Raw genomic sequence first — 18,152 nt, forward strand, 5'->3', positions numbered from 1 at the left:
AGTTTTATTGAGGCAGTTCGAGCCGTCTATCTTCTGCCATTCCCCAGAGCATTGAGGACTGTTGTGGTCAACACACAACCTTCCATCACAAGCCACGTATTGATGAGAAAGTCAAAACCAGTGGTCATGAGGCTGGCAAATAATTATTTGACCCACCACTGGCTGAGGGTCTTCTTCTTCACTACCTGAGACAGGAAGTTCGTACTAAATGTCCCCAGGGCAGCAGCAGAGGCACATTTCTGAGTGTGTGGGCGTGATTGCTCCAGCTTGGAAAATCATGAACTGAGAGGAAAGCAGGGCTGTGAACAACCTTTATTGGGGTTTTCACCTTATAGTTTGTGGGATGGGAAGGATTGCTTCCTGTCTTTCTTTGCAACCTCCAGGACTTCCTGTGCGACCGTGCAGCGGGCGTGAGTGGGGAGAGTGAGCTACCTCGGCCTCCCCGCTGCCTTTAAGGAGGCCACGCTGCCCAGCTCGCTGTTTGTAAACAGATGCCACTTCAAGATGGCGGCGGGAGGGAGCAACCTCAGCGCCTGCAACAGAGTGAACGTTCCTAATGGCGGCGGTTCGGGCAGCCCGACCCTCGCCACCGGCACGTCGCCACCTCCCTCGATACTGGGAGCCGGCCCGGGAGGGGGTGCGGCAGCGGCGGCCGCTGCAGCCGCCGCCGTGGTGATTTACCGGGAGCCCATGTACAACTGGCAGGCCACGAAGACGACAGTGAAGGAGCGCTTCGCCTTCCTGTTCAACAACGAGATCCTGAGCGACGTGCACTTCCTGGTGGGCAAGGGGATGGGGACGCAGCGCATCCCCGCTCACCGTTTCGTGCTGGCCGTCGGCAGCGCCGTCTTCGACGCCATGTTCAACGGTGGCATGGCCACCACCTCCACCGAGATCGAGCTGCCCGACGTGGAGCCCGCCGCCTTCCTCGCGCTGCTCAAGTGAGTGCGGCCTCGGCACCGGGCGGCCGTTGTGGCGGTTGACGGTTTAAACATTTAAACGGCCGGCCCGAGGCCTGGCCACCGCGCCCGGTCGGCTGGTCACTCGCTCGGTCACCGGCAGCGAGCGGCGGCTCCGCTCAGCGGCGGCCATTCCTCGAGGATGGCAAGCTTTTTAATCCTTCCTCCCCCACCATTGTATCCGTCAGCAGGCAGCTTTGCCATCTTGTTCCATTCGCCGACACGACTATTCTCATTTTATTACTTTTAACGGGTAAATGTTCCTATTTTTTAAAAATCCGTTTTTTGACGGTCAGTTTCTCTTGATTCCCATTGTTATGCTTTCTCCATTTTATTATTCGGATTCAGATTAATTTGTTCGTGTACAGTAGAATACAATGAAATTACTTGTTTCGCATGACTCTGGTGATTATAGGCATTTTTCAATTTCATTATTCTTTTAAAAATTAATCAATATTCTTTCGTGCAAGGAGTTTTCTCGGCCCGCCGTTATTTAGCCTGTAGCTTTTTTCTTCGAGAAAACCGCAGAGAAGAGGTGGTTTTCTCTCTGGATCACGCCCTGTGGCGAGAGGGAGGGAGGGCGGTCGGTCTCTTGCATCTCCAGCCATTCATTCAAGTGGTCCGCAAGAGATTACAGCACTGTCTGATGCCGGGGCTCTCTGGACCAGAGCCTCCTGGCAGACTTACCAACCCCCATCTTTTTTTTTTAAAAAAGGTATTCCCATTAGATTGCCCAAACCTATGTTTTTGCCGGTGACGAGGTATGCTTTTTGTTGGATAATGTATGCAAGATTTAACACTTCTGTGGAAACGGAGACATCTCATTTGATTTATTACATTATATTTTCGTTTTATTTATTAACTCGCAGCGGAGCAACTTAAAGTGGTCACAATTCGTCAATCCAACATTCGTATTTAAATAACATTTGTTATTTTACAAAGCATTTCCTATTTTGATTCTTTTCAATATAAGCTATCTATGTTTTGTTTCCCTTTTTTCTTTTTCAGATTTTTCTGTTTAATGCCACGCCTTCTTTGCACTTGCGCTCTGATGTGGAATTGAACATCCGTTCCACTGCCCTCCCTCCCACTGTTTTGAACATTGTTTTATTCCCCTCCTTTAAGCTTCATATACAGCGCTATCGCAAAATGCACAGCTTTACTGTGCTAAGCTGGGTTGGAGTGTGACCTTACATGTTCGATATGCATCTTGCACAGTGGAGATGTTGTTAGCAATGTCTCTCAATTTTTCTCCTGGTTTCTAATTATTATGACTTATTTATATTGGTATCTTTCAAAACGTGCTTAAAAGTGTGGATGCAGCGTACAATAGAGTGACAGTTTGATTTGTATGTATATTAGCGGCATTTTATTTTATTTGAATCTGGATAGTGACAGTGGGTTATTCAACTGTGAGAATTAGCACAATTGGTCTTGTTATTTATGATATGTGCACGCTCTCTGGAAGTATTTGGTACCAGAGGAATAAATACAACCCTGAATAATATTTTCTTCCAAAGATAGTTACATCATGGGAATTAAAGCTGTGGCTTCTTGTCTCATTTGTACAAAAGGCCATTGTTGTGAAACACAGATGGGCCCTTAAGCCTACGATGTCCTTGTGGACCTTTTTGTCCATAGGCACTAATCCCACATCCACTCTAAGTCCTTAGCTTTCTATACCTTGCCTTTACCTGCTTGGTCATTGGGGATCGACACAAAATGCTGGAGTAACTCAGCGGGTCAGGCGGCATCCCTGGAGCAAATGGATAGGTGACATTTTGGGTCGGGACCCTTCTTCAGACTGATAGTGGAGCAATTGTTGGCTATGGAAGATGTGATACCAAAAGGGATACATCATTCCGAACTGTAGAATTGGTTAACTGACTTTCAGTGGAGAAAGAGAGTGGAAAGTGGGGGGGGAGGGAGAGAGAGAACGTATGTAGAAGTTACCTAAAATGAGAGAGTTCAACGTTTATACCACTGGGTTGCAAGCTACCCAAATGAAATATGAGGTGCTGTTTCTCCAATACTAATATGCAATACAAGAACAAAGAGTGAATTTAAAGCAGGCTCCCATTTAACTGATTGTTATTTAATTGTAAAATGTTTATTTCCACATCTGAGGAATTTAAAGAAACAATACTGAAAATTTGGTAACTTTAGCTTGATCACACTTTTCGGAATAAGTTTTTGGATATTTAAGTATGTTAAACATTTGATAACAACAATTTGAGTGGATTTTGGTCTTGGATGTAGGTGTGCACTTGGCCAAGAGTGGAGTTGATGAATCTTTTTCTTTCCAAATGAATATTAGATTTCCTTCAATAAACATATAAATCGCAAGTCCGTTTTAGGATTTAGAAAGCTTTTTCGCAAACTGTTGAATAGGTTAGATTCATATATGTGTGTGTGTTCCTGTTGGTTTATTGAATAGAATAGTAATGTGACCATGGCTGCTCCAAAAAATGTGACCATGGTGCAAAATCATGTTTAGAACGGAAACTAGTAGTTTTAAAAGTAGCTTGCTAATTGGTGGCAAAGTGTTAATCTTCACTATAAGTGCATTTCACTGGCCCAAATAAATGTTTAAATCTTAGCATTGTATTATTTTATGTTTAGTTTACTGCTGGCTATCTTTGTTCAGATGTCTTGCAACCAAGATTAGATGAAATAAAATGATTGGCTTTTGTTAGCATAGCTGTAGTTAGACTTTGTCTAAGTAAAGGCAGGGTCTCAATTCTCATGGTACTCAGTAAAGCCATCTAGCTGCAACCACCTTGATTTAATCATATAGATTGTCCTATTTTGTATGTTTAGTGTCACTAATTAGTCACACCATGACAAAATCTGTTGCACATGCAAGGCGACCAATTTGTGCAAAGCTCCTGCAAGCATTTCTCTTTGCTGTAAATTCATGTGAACATATAAGAAAAGGTAGATTTAACCATCTTATTTGTGAAGGGCTTTATTTGTTAACATTTTGATAAATACTGTTTTTGAAATGTAATGTACTCGAGGTAGCGTTGATGCGAGTTGTGATTTTATTACTGATAATATTCTTCCTTGAGACGAGCTAGCATGCAACACAGGAGTTGTTTTGCGATTCTTTTTGAGGTTTTCCGATTGCTGTAAAACTGTTTTCTCCAGCAGGCTTGGGGTTTTGGTGGTGCCGGGCTGGCAGATTTTCTGGACGGATGTTATTCCAGTCAATATCTAGTACATTTAAACCATTTTTTTCAGATGTTGCGTAGCATTGTAGTATAATATATTTTCTGGTGCTCTCGTTTGTTTCAAGGAAGCAGGAGATACAGAACTAGGTGAGTTTAGAGGGAGCATGGGAATTGGCACCTGTTAAGTCAATGCCAAACCATTGGTATTTCTGAAAAATTGCATAACGAATTATTAGTCTTACAGTAAGTTACATTTTTACTTTTAAACTTTTACTGTAAGTTAAATTCGTAAAGTTAAATTTTGCTTTATATTTTCAAAGGGTATTCCCCCATGCATGTAATTTAAAAAAATGTGTGTCTAACTTGAAAATGGCAAACCTGCTAAATGTGTTCTGGCCACTATTGATAGGTCTTGCTTAAGGAATTCAATTATTGCACCTGCTAATCATCAGCCTTGTATTTCTACTTAAACGATGCTTGTGGCGTACTCTAGAGCAGTCCAACTCTTGTGTACGTTTTGCAAATCTAACTGGTTATGGGCAATGTGGTTGTGCGAGGTGTTGTCTGAGAAGGTGTTTCTTTACTGGGTCCATGAGACCTTCAAAATTGGTTGTTCTTAAATCTTCTGTTTATATCATAGTTTCGAGGTCCGGGTGATATAAATAAAAATGGATTTGAAATCTAGAAAGAAGACGCAGGCCATTTGTCCCTTTAAGCCTTCATCATCGTTCAGTGCAATCATCAGTGATCATTTACCTCGGTACCACATTTCCAATCTCCCTCCAAGCCCTTGGATATCTTTTGATCAATGAAACGTATGAAATAATGCGGCCTGCTCGTAACCCTTGTTAAACTGATGTCCTCTACTCACTTTGTACAACACCACTCCTTGACAATAAAGGTCCTGGAAAATCTGGCCCACTTTTTGCATGAAAGCAGACTTTGAAATTCCCATCACTTTCAGTGTGCCAAGTTTTAGCTGTGCAAGAAAATCAAGACTGTAAACCTCTCTCTAAACACAGTCAAATAATCTGAGACAGTCCACAGCGAGCACTGCAAAAGCACAGGAGAAGTACCAACAATGCCCGTTCTGTAAACTTCTCCAAATCAACACACAGGATAAGAGAACCACATTAGTGTCCTTTCACATGCCAAATTCCCAGCATGGAGGCCATAATTACACAATTTTCAAATCTGACAACAGATTCCCAAATGCTAATGCCTTTTGGCACTGCAATCTGCCACAAGGAAATGATCCGAGGATGTTATTAGAGCCTCAAAATGGAATGGTTGTATTTGGTCCAGTATTGGAATATTGAGTCTCTAATTCTCTGCACCTAAAACAATTAGTAGTGAAGTGCCATCCCTTCCTACCATTCTCCATCATCTTGTCTCAGGGTTTGACTAGCATTGGAGGAGCTGTATGCGGTGGTCAACAAGCACTGGGTGACATACCCTGACACCTTTGCCATCATAGCTGGGGACTTCAACAAGGCTAATTAGCAGCTCACAAACTACCACCACGCATCCTGCAGCACCAGAAGATCAAATACTCTCGACCATTGCTACAAGGATGCCTTTTGCTCCTTCCCTCACCATCACTTTGGGAAATCAGACACCTGGGCGAACTCCTACCTGCGTATAGGCAGCGACTGAAGAGCGAGGCCCAGCGTAGAGGACTGCACAGATTGGTCAGGGGAGCTAGACAACTCCACAACTGCTTGCCGTCAGTAGACTGGGTAATGTTCGAGGACTCGGCAATGGACCTGAACAAATATGCCACAATTGTTCCTGACTTCTTTAAGAAATGTGTGGAGGAGTGTGTTCCCACTAAGACACACAAGTGTTCCCTCACCAGAATCCTTGCTTGAACAATGAAGTCAGTAATCTACTGAAGACCAGATCTTGGGTATTCAAGTCTGACAATGCCGGTTTCTATAGGAAGCCCAGGTATGACCTCGATATGTTCATCAGACAGGCAAAGAGACACTTTCTCTAAACTGGAGGATGAGACTGACATTTGATAACTGTGGCAGGGCCTCCAACCAGGTGAAACCAAATGGTAGCTCAACATGTAGTGAAGCAATGTTCTTGGAGGAGCTTAATGTTTTCTATGCTAGTTTTGTGAAGGAGAGCAATGATGTACCTTGTCAGGTCAACACAGCGTCCAATGACATTGTATTCTCAGATATTGAAGCCGATGTCAGAAAATCCTTCATGAGGCTGAGCTCACACAATCCAGCCTTGATGGTGTATCTGGTTCAGTTCTTAAAACTTGGGAGTATTTGAACATCTTCAGCCTCTCATTGCTAAGGTCCAAGGTTCTCACCTGCTTTAAAAGGGTATCAATAATACCTGTTCTCAATAAGAGTAAGGTGCAATGCCTCTGACTCTACCAACCTGTGGCACTAATGTCTGCGGTGATAAGTGCTCAGAGGCTATTTATGATGTATATTATCTTCCTTTAATAAGGTCCTGGACCCATTACAAATTTGCCTCCGACCATTATAGATCAACAGGGAATGTGATCTTGCTGGCTCTGGACTATTCGGATAATAGGAACATGTACGTCAGGCTAGATACAAAATGCTGGAGTAACTCAGCGTGACAGGCAGCATCTTTGGAAAGAAGGAATGTGACGTTTCGGGTCGAGACCTCTCTTCAGACATCTTTTCTACACATGTATGTCAGGCTGTTGTTCAATGACTGCAGCTCGGTTTTCAACACCACCAACGCCTCTAAACTTTTCAAACTGAGATCTGAGTGGCTTATCCCTGTCCTACTGGTTCATTTGATTTCCTCACTGATGGATCACAAGCAGTGTGAATTGGCAGCAGCATTTCCCCCTCAATAACCATTAGCACAAGTGCACTTTAAGGCTGTGTGCTTGGTCCCCGCTCTAATCTCTCCGTATCAATGACTACGTTTTTAGACACAGTTTCAATGGCATCTTTAAATTTGCTGACGATACCAGCATTGTTGGTTGAATAATTGGCAATAACGTGTCGAAGTACGGGAGGGAGATTGAACATTTAATGGAATGGTGCCAGAGACGCCAACCTTCCTCTCAACATCAGTAAAACCAAGGAACTGATTGTTGATTTTAGACGAGGAAGGCTGAGGATCCACAAACCTGTCTTCATTGACGGGACAGCAGAGTAGAGTCAACAAGAAGTTCCTGGGTGTGCATATATCTGCAAATCTGTCCTGCGCCCAGCACATTGGTGTAATGACAAACAAAGGCCATCAATGACTCTACTTCCTGAGAAATGTAAGGAGATTGAGTATATCAAGGAATACTCCATTGTACTTCCACAGGTAAATGGTAGAATGCATAATGACTGTTTGCATCATGGTCTCTCTGGTTTGGTAACTCAAACTCCCAAGAACGAATGAGATTACAAAGCGAGGTAGATGCCACCTTGTCCACCATAGGAACTGACCTCCTAACCTAAAGAGACTAATTGGAGGTATTAGAATAGAATAGAATAGTTTCTTTATTATCATTGTAACATGAACCATGTACAACAAAATTTAAACTGTGTATGTGTATGGTACACCAGCTGCACAGCGGCTCAGAGGAAATCGCTCCAGAGGGCCATTGACAACGCCCAGAGGATTGTCGGCTGCCCTCTCCTTACCTTGGAGGACTTACACAGTTCCCGCTGCATCAAAAAATCCCAGAGTATTATAAAGGACATTTCCCACCCCGGACACTCCCCGTTTGAACTGTTGCCGTCAGGCAGACGGTACAGATCTACGAGGACAAGGACAAACAGACTTAAAAACAGTTTTTACCCCACTGCTATAAAAGCACTAAATGTAGCCGCCAAGGAACGCAGGGGCGATACATACTAAGGGACTATGGTACACTGTGAAATCGACAGAAGGATGGAGGGTTTATGCGTGCTATTTTCATGATATTTATTTTAGTTTATCTTTTAATATTTTATCTTGTATGTATCGTTAGCTTTTAGAAATGTTTGAATGGTGCACTGACTGGCTGACATTTTTAAATTTCGTTGTACATGGTTCATGTTACAATGACAATAAAGAAACTATTCTATTCTAATTGGAGGTATTGCCTCAATAAGGCAAATATCATTAAAGGCCCACCCCACCCTAGCCACGTTCTCATTTCATTCCTATTGTCAGGAAAGGGGTACGGGAGCCTGAAAACTGACCACCAGGTTCAAGAATAGGTTCTTCTAGCAGCCATCAGGCTCGTGAACATTACACGACACTAACCTCAGCAACAATGAACTTCTATTGTACTAGGTATTTTGGTATTATAGTTAATTTATTGAATTAAAAAAATATATAATTTGTGTCTATTGTATTTATGGGCCTGTTAAACTGCTGCAAGTAAATATTTAATCGAGGTTTTGTTGGCACATATGACAAACACTTGACTCTCAAGAGCGCACAGATGGCCAGCATAAATGGCGGTAAGCACCCTCGTACCCGCTATGTCAGGCACCTCATCTGTGACTGTTTGCAGGTCCACATTATAGCCCAAATAACTCGTCCTTCATTCCAAGGGACTGCTCAAAAAGACATGTATTCTACCCAAAATTTAGCGGGGTAAAATGCACAACATCTAGGATTACATCTGCAGAGGATTCAGATTTACTCTATTAATTGTGTATGCAAAGAGTAAGCATCACTTCAATGGTTTGAAGACAAATGAAACTCATTTTGTAAGAAAATAATATTTGACAACTTCAGGATTATCAGGAATATTTTTCACTACTGTAGGTAATCGTGTCAAATAATTGACCAGTGGTTCCAAATATAGACACAAATCATGTCCAGTGACAGAACTTAACCAAGCATGTTCCCTACATTTTTCCAGAATACAGAATTTCAACATGGAGCACCATATTAACAGAAAAGTGCACAATTGTGAAGCCCATACCAACTTTTCAAACTAAATACTTCTAAAGGGTCTACAAAATGAATTCGTTATTTCAACATTTCTGAATCAATATTTTATATGATTCTATTGGTAGAAAAGACTAAATATATTGTTTCTCTGCTTGTTCCTTGCTAAGCAATGCAAACTATTGCTTATTTGAACTCGATGAAAAATATTCTTGCAAATTATTTACGTTTGTGTACCTAGCCTCTTGCCGTGCATTTGCATAGTAAAATCATAGCCCACTTTGTCACAGCACAATCAAATTCATGTTTGCACCAGGCTGCATGTGTGTTATTTTTCGGTTTTGGTCAAATAACTGACCATTGAATGCTTTATTTTCCACTCCAGATTCCTGTATTCCGACGAAGTCCAGATTGGGCCAGAGACTGTTATGACTACATTGTACACAGCTAAAAAGTATGCAGTACCTGCCCTTGAAGCACACTGTGTGGAGTTCTTGAAGAAGAATCTCCGAGCAGACAATGCATTTATGCTTCTTACACAGGTACGTTGGAACATTCATGTCGTGCATGATAACTGTCTGCAGAAGAAACTCAGAAAAATGGTAAGTGTTGATCCTATTACTCAAAGTTTATAAGCCTACAATTTTGATTTTGAGATGTGACCTCTGTGCTTAAAAAGCAAGATATTACAAACAGCCTCCAGAATAAACATGACGTGTTACAATGCTGAAGAACTGGCTTTGGTCTACCTTGCTGTTGCATTGCGTAAAGGAAATTTTCGTCACTGGGCTCATTTATCTTGGATGGGCTAGCTTTAAGAAAGAATGTGCTGGAAAAGAATTCATGAAAGGAATTTTCCCATCAATTTACTTAACCCAGTTCATTGTTTAACTGCCAGATGATGACTGTCCTGCTCAAGATTGACCTACTTAACCATTGGCAGTGAAGCTGCCAATATTCAGCGTTTCAGAATTTACTTACTAAACTGATGTGTTGCATTAAGTCTCATAAATCTTGAATGTTACAATGGAACGTGATACTTCCTTGTCCAGTCTACACGTAATGACTTGTATTAGGATTCACAGGGCATCACGATTGGCATTCAGTTTCCTCAAACTTGACATCTCTACTTGAGCCCAGACAATAAAAAAAAACGAATTTCCCTTATCAACCACTTGATCTCTGTAATCATCTTTTTTGATTATTACGGTCTAATACTTGTCTCTATTTCAAAAGTAATCTTTCCTTGATGTGCAAATGTAAAATGTTGTGAATGCTGGAAATACTTGGGTCAGACATGGTTTGTGGAGGGAGACTTTCAAACCAGTGACGTTTCATCAGAACAAGAAAATATTCTCAACCATAGCCAAATGTCCTTCTAATGGTGACTCTAATTACGTGATGAAGCTTGGACTGGGGGCCAAATATATATGGCTCCATACCTGCTGGACACGTTTATTCACAAACCACAAGTAAAGCTTGTCTGAACCTTTTTAAGTAAAGAGATTAGCAAATTTTGGATAAATGAAGAGCAGCTGGTAATTCATAAATTGAAAATACAGGTTTTTAAATGATCACAGCAGGATACACTTAATTTGAATTTAATCATAAACTTGTAATGAAAAGTAAAAACAAGTTCCTTATCATTTTATATAATTATACTTTAATACACATTGAATGGGAGGTTTTATTGGTCAAATGTACCTTTATATATCATTATAAATATACTGATTTAAACGCGACTGAGACAGTGGATCAGTTTGCCATTTCTGTTGAGTTCAAAATCTTTAAAGTGTGGGGGCAGGGAGAAGGTAGTAATTTTAAGTTGTTCATTTTTTCCATGGGAGAAAATAAAATCTAGAGAAAAATCACACTAAATTTCTCTTGCATGTCATTGTGCTGCTGATTAGGATTAGGCCATGGAGTGGATTGGTTGTGGTTAAGACATAATTTAAATAAACTAGGCAGAAATGTGAGGCATGCTGTAGGTATCGTATTTCCCGGCAATAAAGGTTAGATTGTAAGCCAAGAAAAGTAGACTTGGCTATCCCTCAGTACAACAACATCAAGAACGATGTTGCTGAACTGAGGGATAGCCAAGTCTATCCCTCATTGCTGGTAGTAGATGGGAAGCGGCTGTGAAGTGCGAAACGGTTGTAAAAGGACAGCGTCGCTGGGGGGTGGGGGTGGAAAGAGTTCCTTTCACAGCGTGTGGGGGAGTCTGGCCCGGGTCAGCAGGGCCTGGGCTGCAGAAAGTAGTAAACTTGGCTGGGCCGCCAGGGGTAAAGTTGTGGGGAGGGCAGGAGCGTTGAGAAGGAAAGGGTCGGGGATCATGCCAACAACTCACTCAGTAATTCGGGTGGTTGCGAGCGGCCGCCGGGACCGGACAGTGGAACCGGCCGCCACCTCAGCACCTTCTGCCGGCTGGCCTGCCAGCCAGTCACGGTGTCTTTCGGCACAGGCGCAACCAGTGGAGGTGGTGGTTGGCGGGTCGTTACTGGGCGGAAGGCTGGCTGCTCTGTCCCGGGCTCTCGCTCTCTCTCTCTCTCTCTCTCGCTCTCACTCTCTCTCCCCGTTATGTCACCTCCTTGAGCCAGGAAGTCCCCGTCCCTCTGAACCCCACAGCGCATTGTGGGACAGGCGAAGATGGAGGCTCCCCGATCCTCATTGCCTCCTTGAAGGAGTTTCACATCTTCCTTTCTATGGACCAAACCAAACCCTTGATCCTGTCCCACCAGCCCTTTCTTTTAAAAATTTAGCAAATCAAAATGGGAGTGCGTCTTCGACTCTGGTGAATTGCCGGGAAATACGGTATATTTCTGGGTTTGAATCATCACATTTGTTAGATACGTTGATTAAATTAGCCAATACTGGAATTCTGAAGGAGTGAGTATGTAAACTGATAGTTATCAAGATTCAATTTAAACTTATCTAGATTCTTGGGAACTGTAGTAGCTTGAATCGATTTCATAATCTGAGCACCTTTAGACTGTCCTGCTGTGTTGGGCCTGAGAATTTGAATTTCATTGTGTAAGATCCGATGCAGCATAACCTAGTATTAGAGATTTTTAATATTGGCAAAAACCTGAGGCAACTTATGATCAAACACATGTTGAATATTTAATTTTTTGGAGAGTTGCCAAAATTCAAACAATATTCAAAAAAGCTCTACTCTGCATATCCTGATGTTTTCTACTGTTGAAACTGCAAAAATGCACTACAAGATCACCTGAATAGATATTATAACTTGCTTTCAAAATATCTGACCTGCAGCATGAAAAACACAATGCTGTTAACCTATACTTTAATGTATTTGAGAAATTGCGTCAGCTGAACATGTTAAAAGTATGGGGAAAGTGATGAGTAATAGGTGAAACTGAGAAATATGGATAAATGGGTAGTAAAGGGATCAAAGTCAAATCTGAAATCCAGTGGGGATAGGCTTGGGAATTTGCCATACAGTTGAAGGATAGGGATGATTAAAAGCCAATTGTTCAATGGTGGATTCCTGGAAAAGTAGGTAACAAACTATTTTGGTTTCATAGGAAAGCTAGGAAATTACTTTATTTTTGGAAAAGACGATGCAGGATATGTTAGGAGTTATTGTATCAGATACATGGAATACAGCAATGACTTAGAGGGAACCGTGGGATATAATCAAGCACAATTGATGTCTTGCAGCTTGATTTTTCTATGCTGAAATTATTGTTCCCTATCATGTGTCCTTTTTGTACCATACATAGCTGTGGTATTTAAATTTTAAAATTTCAGCTTTTAAAACTGTTTTTAATAATATTCCAGAGGCACAGAGCTATATGTGGTAATACCTGCATAAGGTCAAGTGAAGCATTCGTGGGACAGCCATCTGGATTCCAGGGTTCAGTTTCTGTATGGCCACGGAACAGGGAGGATCGAGAGAGAGAACTAAACGGGGACGAGGAAATTAAGGAAGGAGACCAAGTTGGAGAGGGAGAGGTAGGGCAGGAGAGACCTGAAAAGCAATCTAGTAGAAAATTGTTGGTGGATTTTTTTTTTTTGGATGGGTAAACAAGCTACTAAATTTCCTGTGCTTTCTATTTATCACCTGTAATTATAACTGCATTTGTATTCAATTGTGGAAATTAATGGAAAAAAAACCCCAGCTCATTGAAGATCACAATATAATCTCTTGCATAAATGTATTCAATAGTGATATGCTAAGCTGTGTTATGCTGCATGAGATCACAAATCAATCAAAATCATTTCATCCTGATTATATTTAAAAATATTGGATATCTGGAAAATAGTTGTTTAAAAATAAGTTGGCAATTCAGTGTGTATTTTTTTGCTTCAGTGATGGAATTATTTTAATGAAGCAGTATCAGATAGGCAGAAGTTTTCATGGTGGCTCAATCACTTAAGGAGAATTGTTTAACCTGCTTGGTAGTATTTTGGAATGTGGAGAGATGGACTTTAATTCAATTATTAATTTTAATGGTCAAACTGTTTAAAATATAATGACACTAATTATTATTCAGTTGCATTTTATATGCACTTGTATTTTTAGCCTTTCATTCCTTAGATTTAATGATCATATATATTTTACTTTTGTCTGATAGATTACATATTTAAAGCAGTAGGCTTTCAAGATATTTGGAGGGAATGAGATGGAGAGAATTATGTAACCCCCAGGGAGTGGGTGGGGGCATGTGAAATGCAGATTTTTGAAGTGGAAAATGCTGGAAACACTCAGCAGGTGAAAAGAGAAACATTATTAAAAGCATGAGAAAAGAGGAGCAGTCTATAAATGAGATGTGGTCAATGGTTCTGCCAACTGTAGTAGAGGAGAATCAATCAGTCCTTCAGACCGAAGGAAACATCTCAAAGTCACCTCTGGAGTGTTTCATCGAAGCAAATACAAGAGGATTAAAATACAAACAGGAGAATGGAATGGAGGTTTTAAAGTAGGCAGGATGGAAAGATGTACAGCTGAGATAGCTAATGGAGTCTGTAGGATTACAATGGATGTTTGTGTAGCCAGTGCCCAAGTTGGGAGTGTAGTGTTCCGAAAGGGAAGGGAGGGAGGGAGTGTTGAACCCTGTGAAGGCAAGATCAAGGTGGAAATTGGCAAGTTATATAAAAAAAAAATAAATAAAAAATTAAATGGAGAAAACATTTAACTTGTCAATCTACCAGACAAGTATGACTGAAAGGAAGATTGGTCCATTTATCTCACAAAGACGAGCATAGTTTGGGCCCATGAGAATCTCAATTCTTGCCTGCAACTTTTGATTTTTTTTTTGAAGTGAGCAAAGTCGGCAAAAGTTACTCATTGTGAAAATGAGATAGACAATAGGTGCAGGAGTAGGCCATTCGGCCCTTCGAGTCAGCAATGCCATTCAATGTGATCATGGCTGATCATCCCCAATCGGTACCCCGTTCCTGCCTTCACCCCATATCCCCTGACTCCGCTTTCTTTAAGAGCCCTATCTAGCTCTCTCTTGAAAGTATCCAGAGAACCGCCTCCACAGCCCACTGAGGCAGAGAATTCCACAGACCCACAACTCTCTGTGTGAAATATTGTTTCCTCATCTCCGTTCTAAATGGATTACCCCTTATTCTTAAACTGTGGCCCCTGGTTCTGGACTCCACCAAATTCGGGACCGAAGGATAAAGGATATTCAAGAATCGAGGGTGTTTTCTTGTATGTCCTGAAACTGAACAATTGAATTTCTACTTGCAACAGCACAATGGATCTGTTTGTTTTTATATTTATATATTATAATGGGGGGGGAGTGGATTTCAATTGTATAAGATTTTGAGAATCCTTTCCTGATGTGATATAGATTTTTAAGGGAAGACACTTAAGGGAAAGACTTTCAATATGGTGAATATTGGGTCCTATGGGTGAGGGGTGGAGGGTTGCGTTTGGGAACCAGCCCTCCCCTGTGAAGCCGCGCCCCCCCACCCCTCAATCTCTACCCCTCTCCCCTCTCTCTACCTCCCCCTCCCTCTCTCCTCTCTCCTCCACTCCCCCACCCTCTCTACCCCCCCCCTCCTCCCTCTCCACCCCCCCCCCACCCTCCCCTCTCACCCCTCTCCCCTCTCTCTCCCTCTCCCCCCCCCCCCCCCCTTTCTCTGCCCCCCCCCCACCACCCCCCCACCCCCCCCCCCTACCCCCCCCCCCCCCCCCCCCCCAGCCATGCCTGTGCAGTTGGGGTTATGCGTGAGTGAATAGGGTGGGGGATGGGGTAAAAGGAGCGAAAGAATAATATGAATATAATATCAAGGGTGTGACGCCGAAGGCCGCCCACCCACAACCGTCCCCTTAACGTCCCCCTTGGTCTAGAATATTATAAATGGTGCACGTTTGATAGAATAAACTTTAGTAGCAGTAGCACTCATTCTTATTTTATTAAGTTAAAATTTGGCTCGATACAAGGTAAGATTTAGTGCTCTTTTGATTATTATGACATGATGTTCTCTGTCATGACACAGTGATTGGGCACACTATCACACTGAAAGCAAGTGATTAAGCAGCCAGCAGTTGCTTCCATGTAAAGTTTATTGAAGCACAAAAGGATTATGTTGAGAACGATTTTATTGATGCAGATTGTACATTGAAAATCAGTCCTGAGCAGTCCATTTACGATTCGTAGAATAATGAACTGACTACAGTTTGATCTGATTGGCACACTTTTTTGATCAGCAGAAGTCATGTTATTTCAGATTTTTAAAATAGAGTAATAAGTGAGTTCGATATTCCGAAAAACGCAAGGGATCATGGGATTTGTCAAAGTCACGATAAACATTTTTGGCAACTGTGCTGCTGCATGTATACAGACCTGCGTTTCATCCGTAGTCAGGATCGAACCCGGGTCTCCGGCGCTGCAAGAGCTGCTAAATTGCTACTGCACCATCCCCTCCCGAGTGTCCCGTCCCTGTCCGGGGTGACCTTGGACTGACGGGACACTGGCGTGGAGCAGTGGCGGCCCCGGCATACAGCCAGCGAGGAGCAAAATCGCAAACTCTAGCTCAACTCTGCCTGTCCCGCCGGGTTAACCGACAGTCCTGGAGTTAGTGCTTCTCCACGCTGGCTGTATACCTTGGCAGGTGTCCCATCAGTCCAGGGTCACCCCGGACATGGATGGGACACTCATGAGGGGACGGGGACGGTCCAGTAGCAATTCAACAGCGTTTGCAGTGCCGGAGACCCGGGTTCGATCCTGACTACGGATGAAACGCAGGTCTGTATACATGCAGCAGCACAGCTGCCGAGAATGTTTATCGCGAGTGACCTATGACCTGGGCATGTGCAGTCGGAATACTGAACTCGCTTATTCTTTGAGTAGAAATAAGCTTTTTAAACAAAGTTCAAATTTGCAGTGCTAATTATTTGTGCAGCAGAGATCTGATTTTCTTGTAGTCTTTATTGTCAAATGGAGAACCGTATTCAGGGACTGTTTCTTCCAAGTTGTTCTCGGGTAACTGAGCCATCCTACCAACACTAGAGTGCAGCCCTGAGCTACTATCTATTTCATTGGACACTCGCAGTCTATCTTTGATCGGATTTTACTAGACTTTAACTAGCACTAAACGTTACTCATGTTATACCCTTTGTCATGTATCTGTATACTGTGGATGACCTGATTGTAATCATGTATTTTTCCGCTGACTGGTTAGCACGCAACAAAAGCTTTTCACTGTACCTCGGTACATATGATAATAACTAGACTAAAACTAAAACAAAGCTAAAATATTTAGTTGCAGGGTAACTTGTCAGCTGGCATTCTACATCCATAAGCCAACTCCAGCTTTTACATTGCTTAACCTGGTGCTCTTTATTCTGTAGCAGATTTTTAAACCTAAGGAAAAAGATAGGTTGATGTTAGAGAGTCTGGCGTTGCAGTAACTCATATGAAGGATACAAAATGCACAAGATCCTTAATACTGTACTCTGAAAGGCTAAGGAAGCAATGCATCTAGTTTTAATAATGCTTTCATGTATTTGGCTTTCGTGGATCGAGACTAATCAGATTTTCCACAACTCATTTTAAAGTAACTTTCAGAAAAGATGTGTTACTATTTCTTAATGATGTAACTTGATCTCCGTTCCAAATATTTTGTGGTAAAATACCGGTTCAATTATTCTTTTAGATTGGTTAGATTTATAATATTGTCATTGTAGCAAACTGTTGTAAAATCTGTATTTTCTGTTTATCTGATCTGGTTTACACTTTTCCATTAGCTCATAAGTGTGAAAAATTGAAGTACAGATCAATAGGGTGCCTGCTGAAATGTATAATTTAATTACATTTTGCAAATCGTATTGAGGATGAGTAGCGATCTATTTACTCTTTAGTCAAATCTGATCAATTTCGCCCCACTTAATGTAAAGCCATTATCAGATTGCAACATTATACAATTCAATAACTACCTTCAGACTAAAGACCCGAAGTATTTCTGTAAAGCTTTGGCACTGACTTTGATGATTAAAATTAAAGGTGCTAACGTAAAAAGAAATAAGACTATCGGTGTCCAGTGTTGCAGTCCAGGAGTTCAGGAAAGGCTAAAAACCTGGGTGCCATTTATGTTATGTTGTGTTGTGGACTTTTTGTGTTTGTGCTTTAGTTAAATTTTTAATTCAATTTCAATTTTATTTTTTTTAATATGTTTTATTATTTATTTATTATTTATTTTTATTATTTTTCTTGTGATTTTTTTTTAACGATACTGCTGTACGGGAAATTCATTTCGTTGTCTCAAAGTGAGGCAACGACAATAAAATTTGAATACAAGAATACAATACAAAAGTGTCAGTTTGGAATCTCACTCCTTGGCAGCATGTTGCATTACGGAGCACCGAACTGACATAAAATGGCAAATGTTAACCAAGTACTAGAAAACTGAGTACTTTAACCGAGTACCGAGTCTAAAGAAGGGTCTCGACCCGAAACGTCATCTATTCCTTCGCTCCATAGATGCTGCCACTGAGTTTCTCCAGCATTTTTGGCTACCTTCAAGTACTAGAGAGATTGCTTTGCCAATTAAATTGTTGTGTTATTTGCCATTTTCTTAAAAGGAATGCGAGAGTTTTTTGAGGAGGGTGGTCGCAGGGTGGGTGGTGATGTTTTGTTTAACCTGCATTGCTTTTCTT

General features: G+C 41.6%; 1 protein-coding gene across 7 annotated transcripts in view; it reads left to right on the forward strand.

Moving 5' to 3' along the window:
• Nucleotides 1-282: 282 nt before the first annotated feature.
• LOC129711302 (BTB/POZ domain-containing protein 2-like) overlaps nt 283-18,152 on the forward strand; it is a 33,905-nt gene continuing 16,035 nt past the window's right edge. For 2 of the 7 annotated variants that reach the window (XM_055658854.1, XM_055658857.1), the window contains exons 1-3: nt 283-941; nt 9,402-9,618; nt 12,818-12,991. In XM_055658854.1, the coding sequence (XP_055514829.1) occupies nt 505-941; nt 9,402-9,618; nt 12,818-12,991 (828 nt within the window). In that variant the 5' untranslated portion in view covers nt 283-504. Of the gene's footprint in view, nt 942-974; nt 1,213-1,594; nt 1,721-9,401; nt 9,619-12,817; nt 12,992-18,152 lie in introns of those variants that run through there. The other 5 variants (XM_055658856.1, XM_055658861.1, XM_055658860.1 and 2 more) reach the window with 5 other exon arrangements.

The sequence above is a fragment of the Leucoraja erinacea genome, chromosome 29, assembly GCF_028641065.1.
Source record: "Leucoraja erinacea ecotype New England chromosome 29, Leri_hhj_1, whole genome shotgun sequence".
Taxonomy (NCBI): Eukaryota; Metazoa; Chordata; class Chondrichthyes; order Rajiformes; family Rajidae; genus Leucoraja; species Leucoraja erinaceus.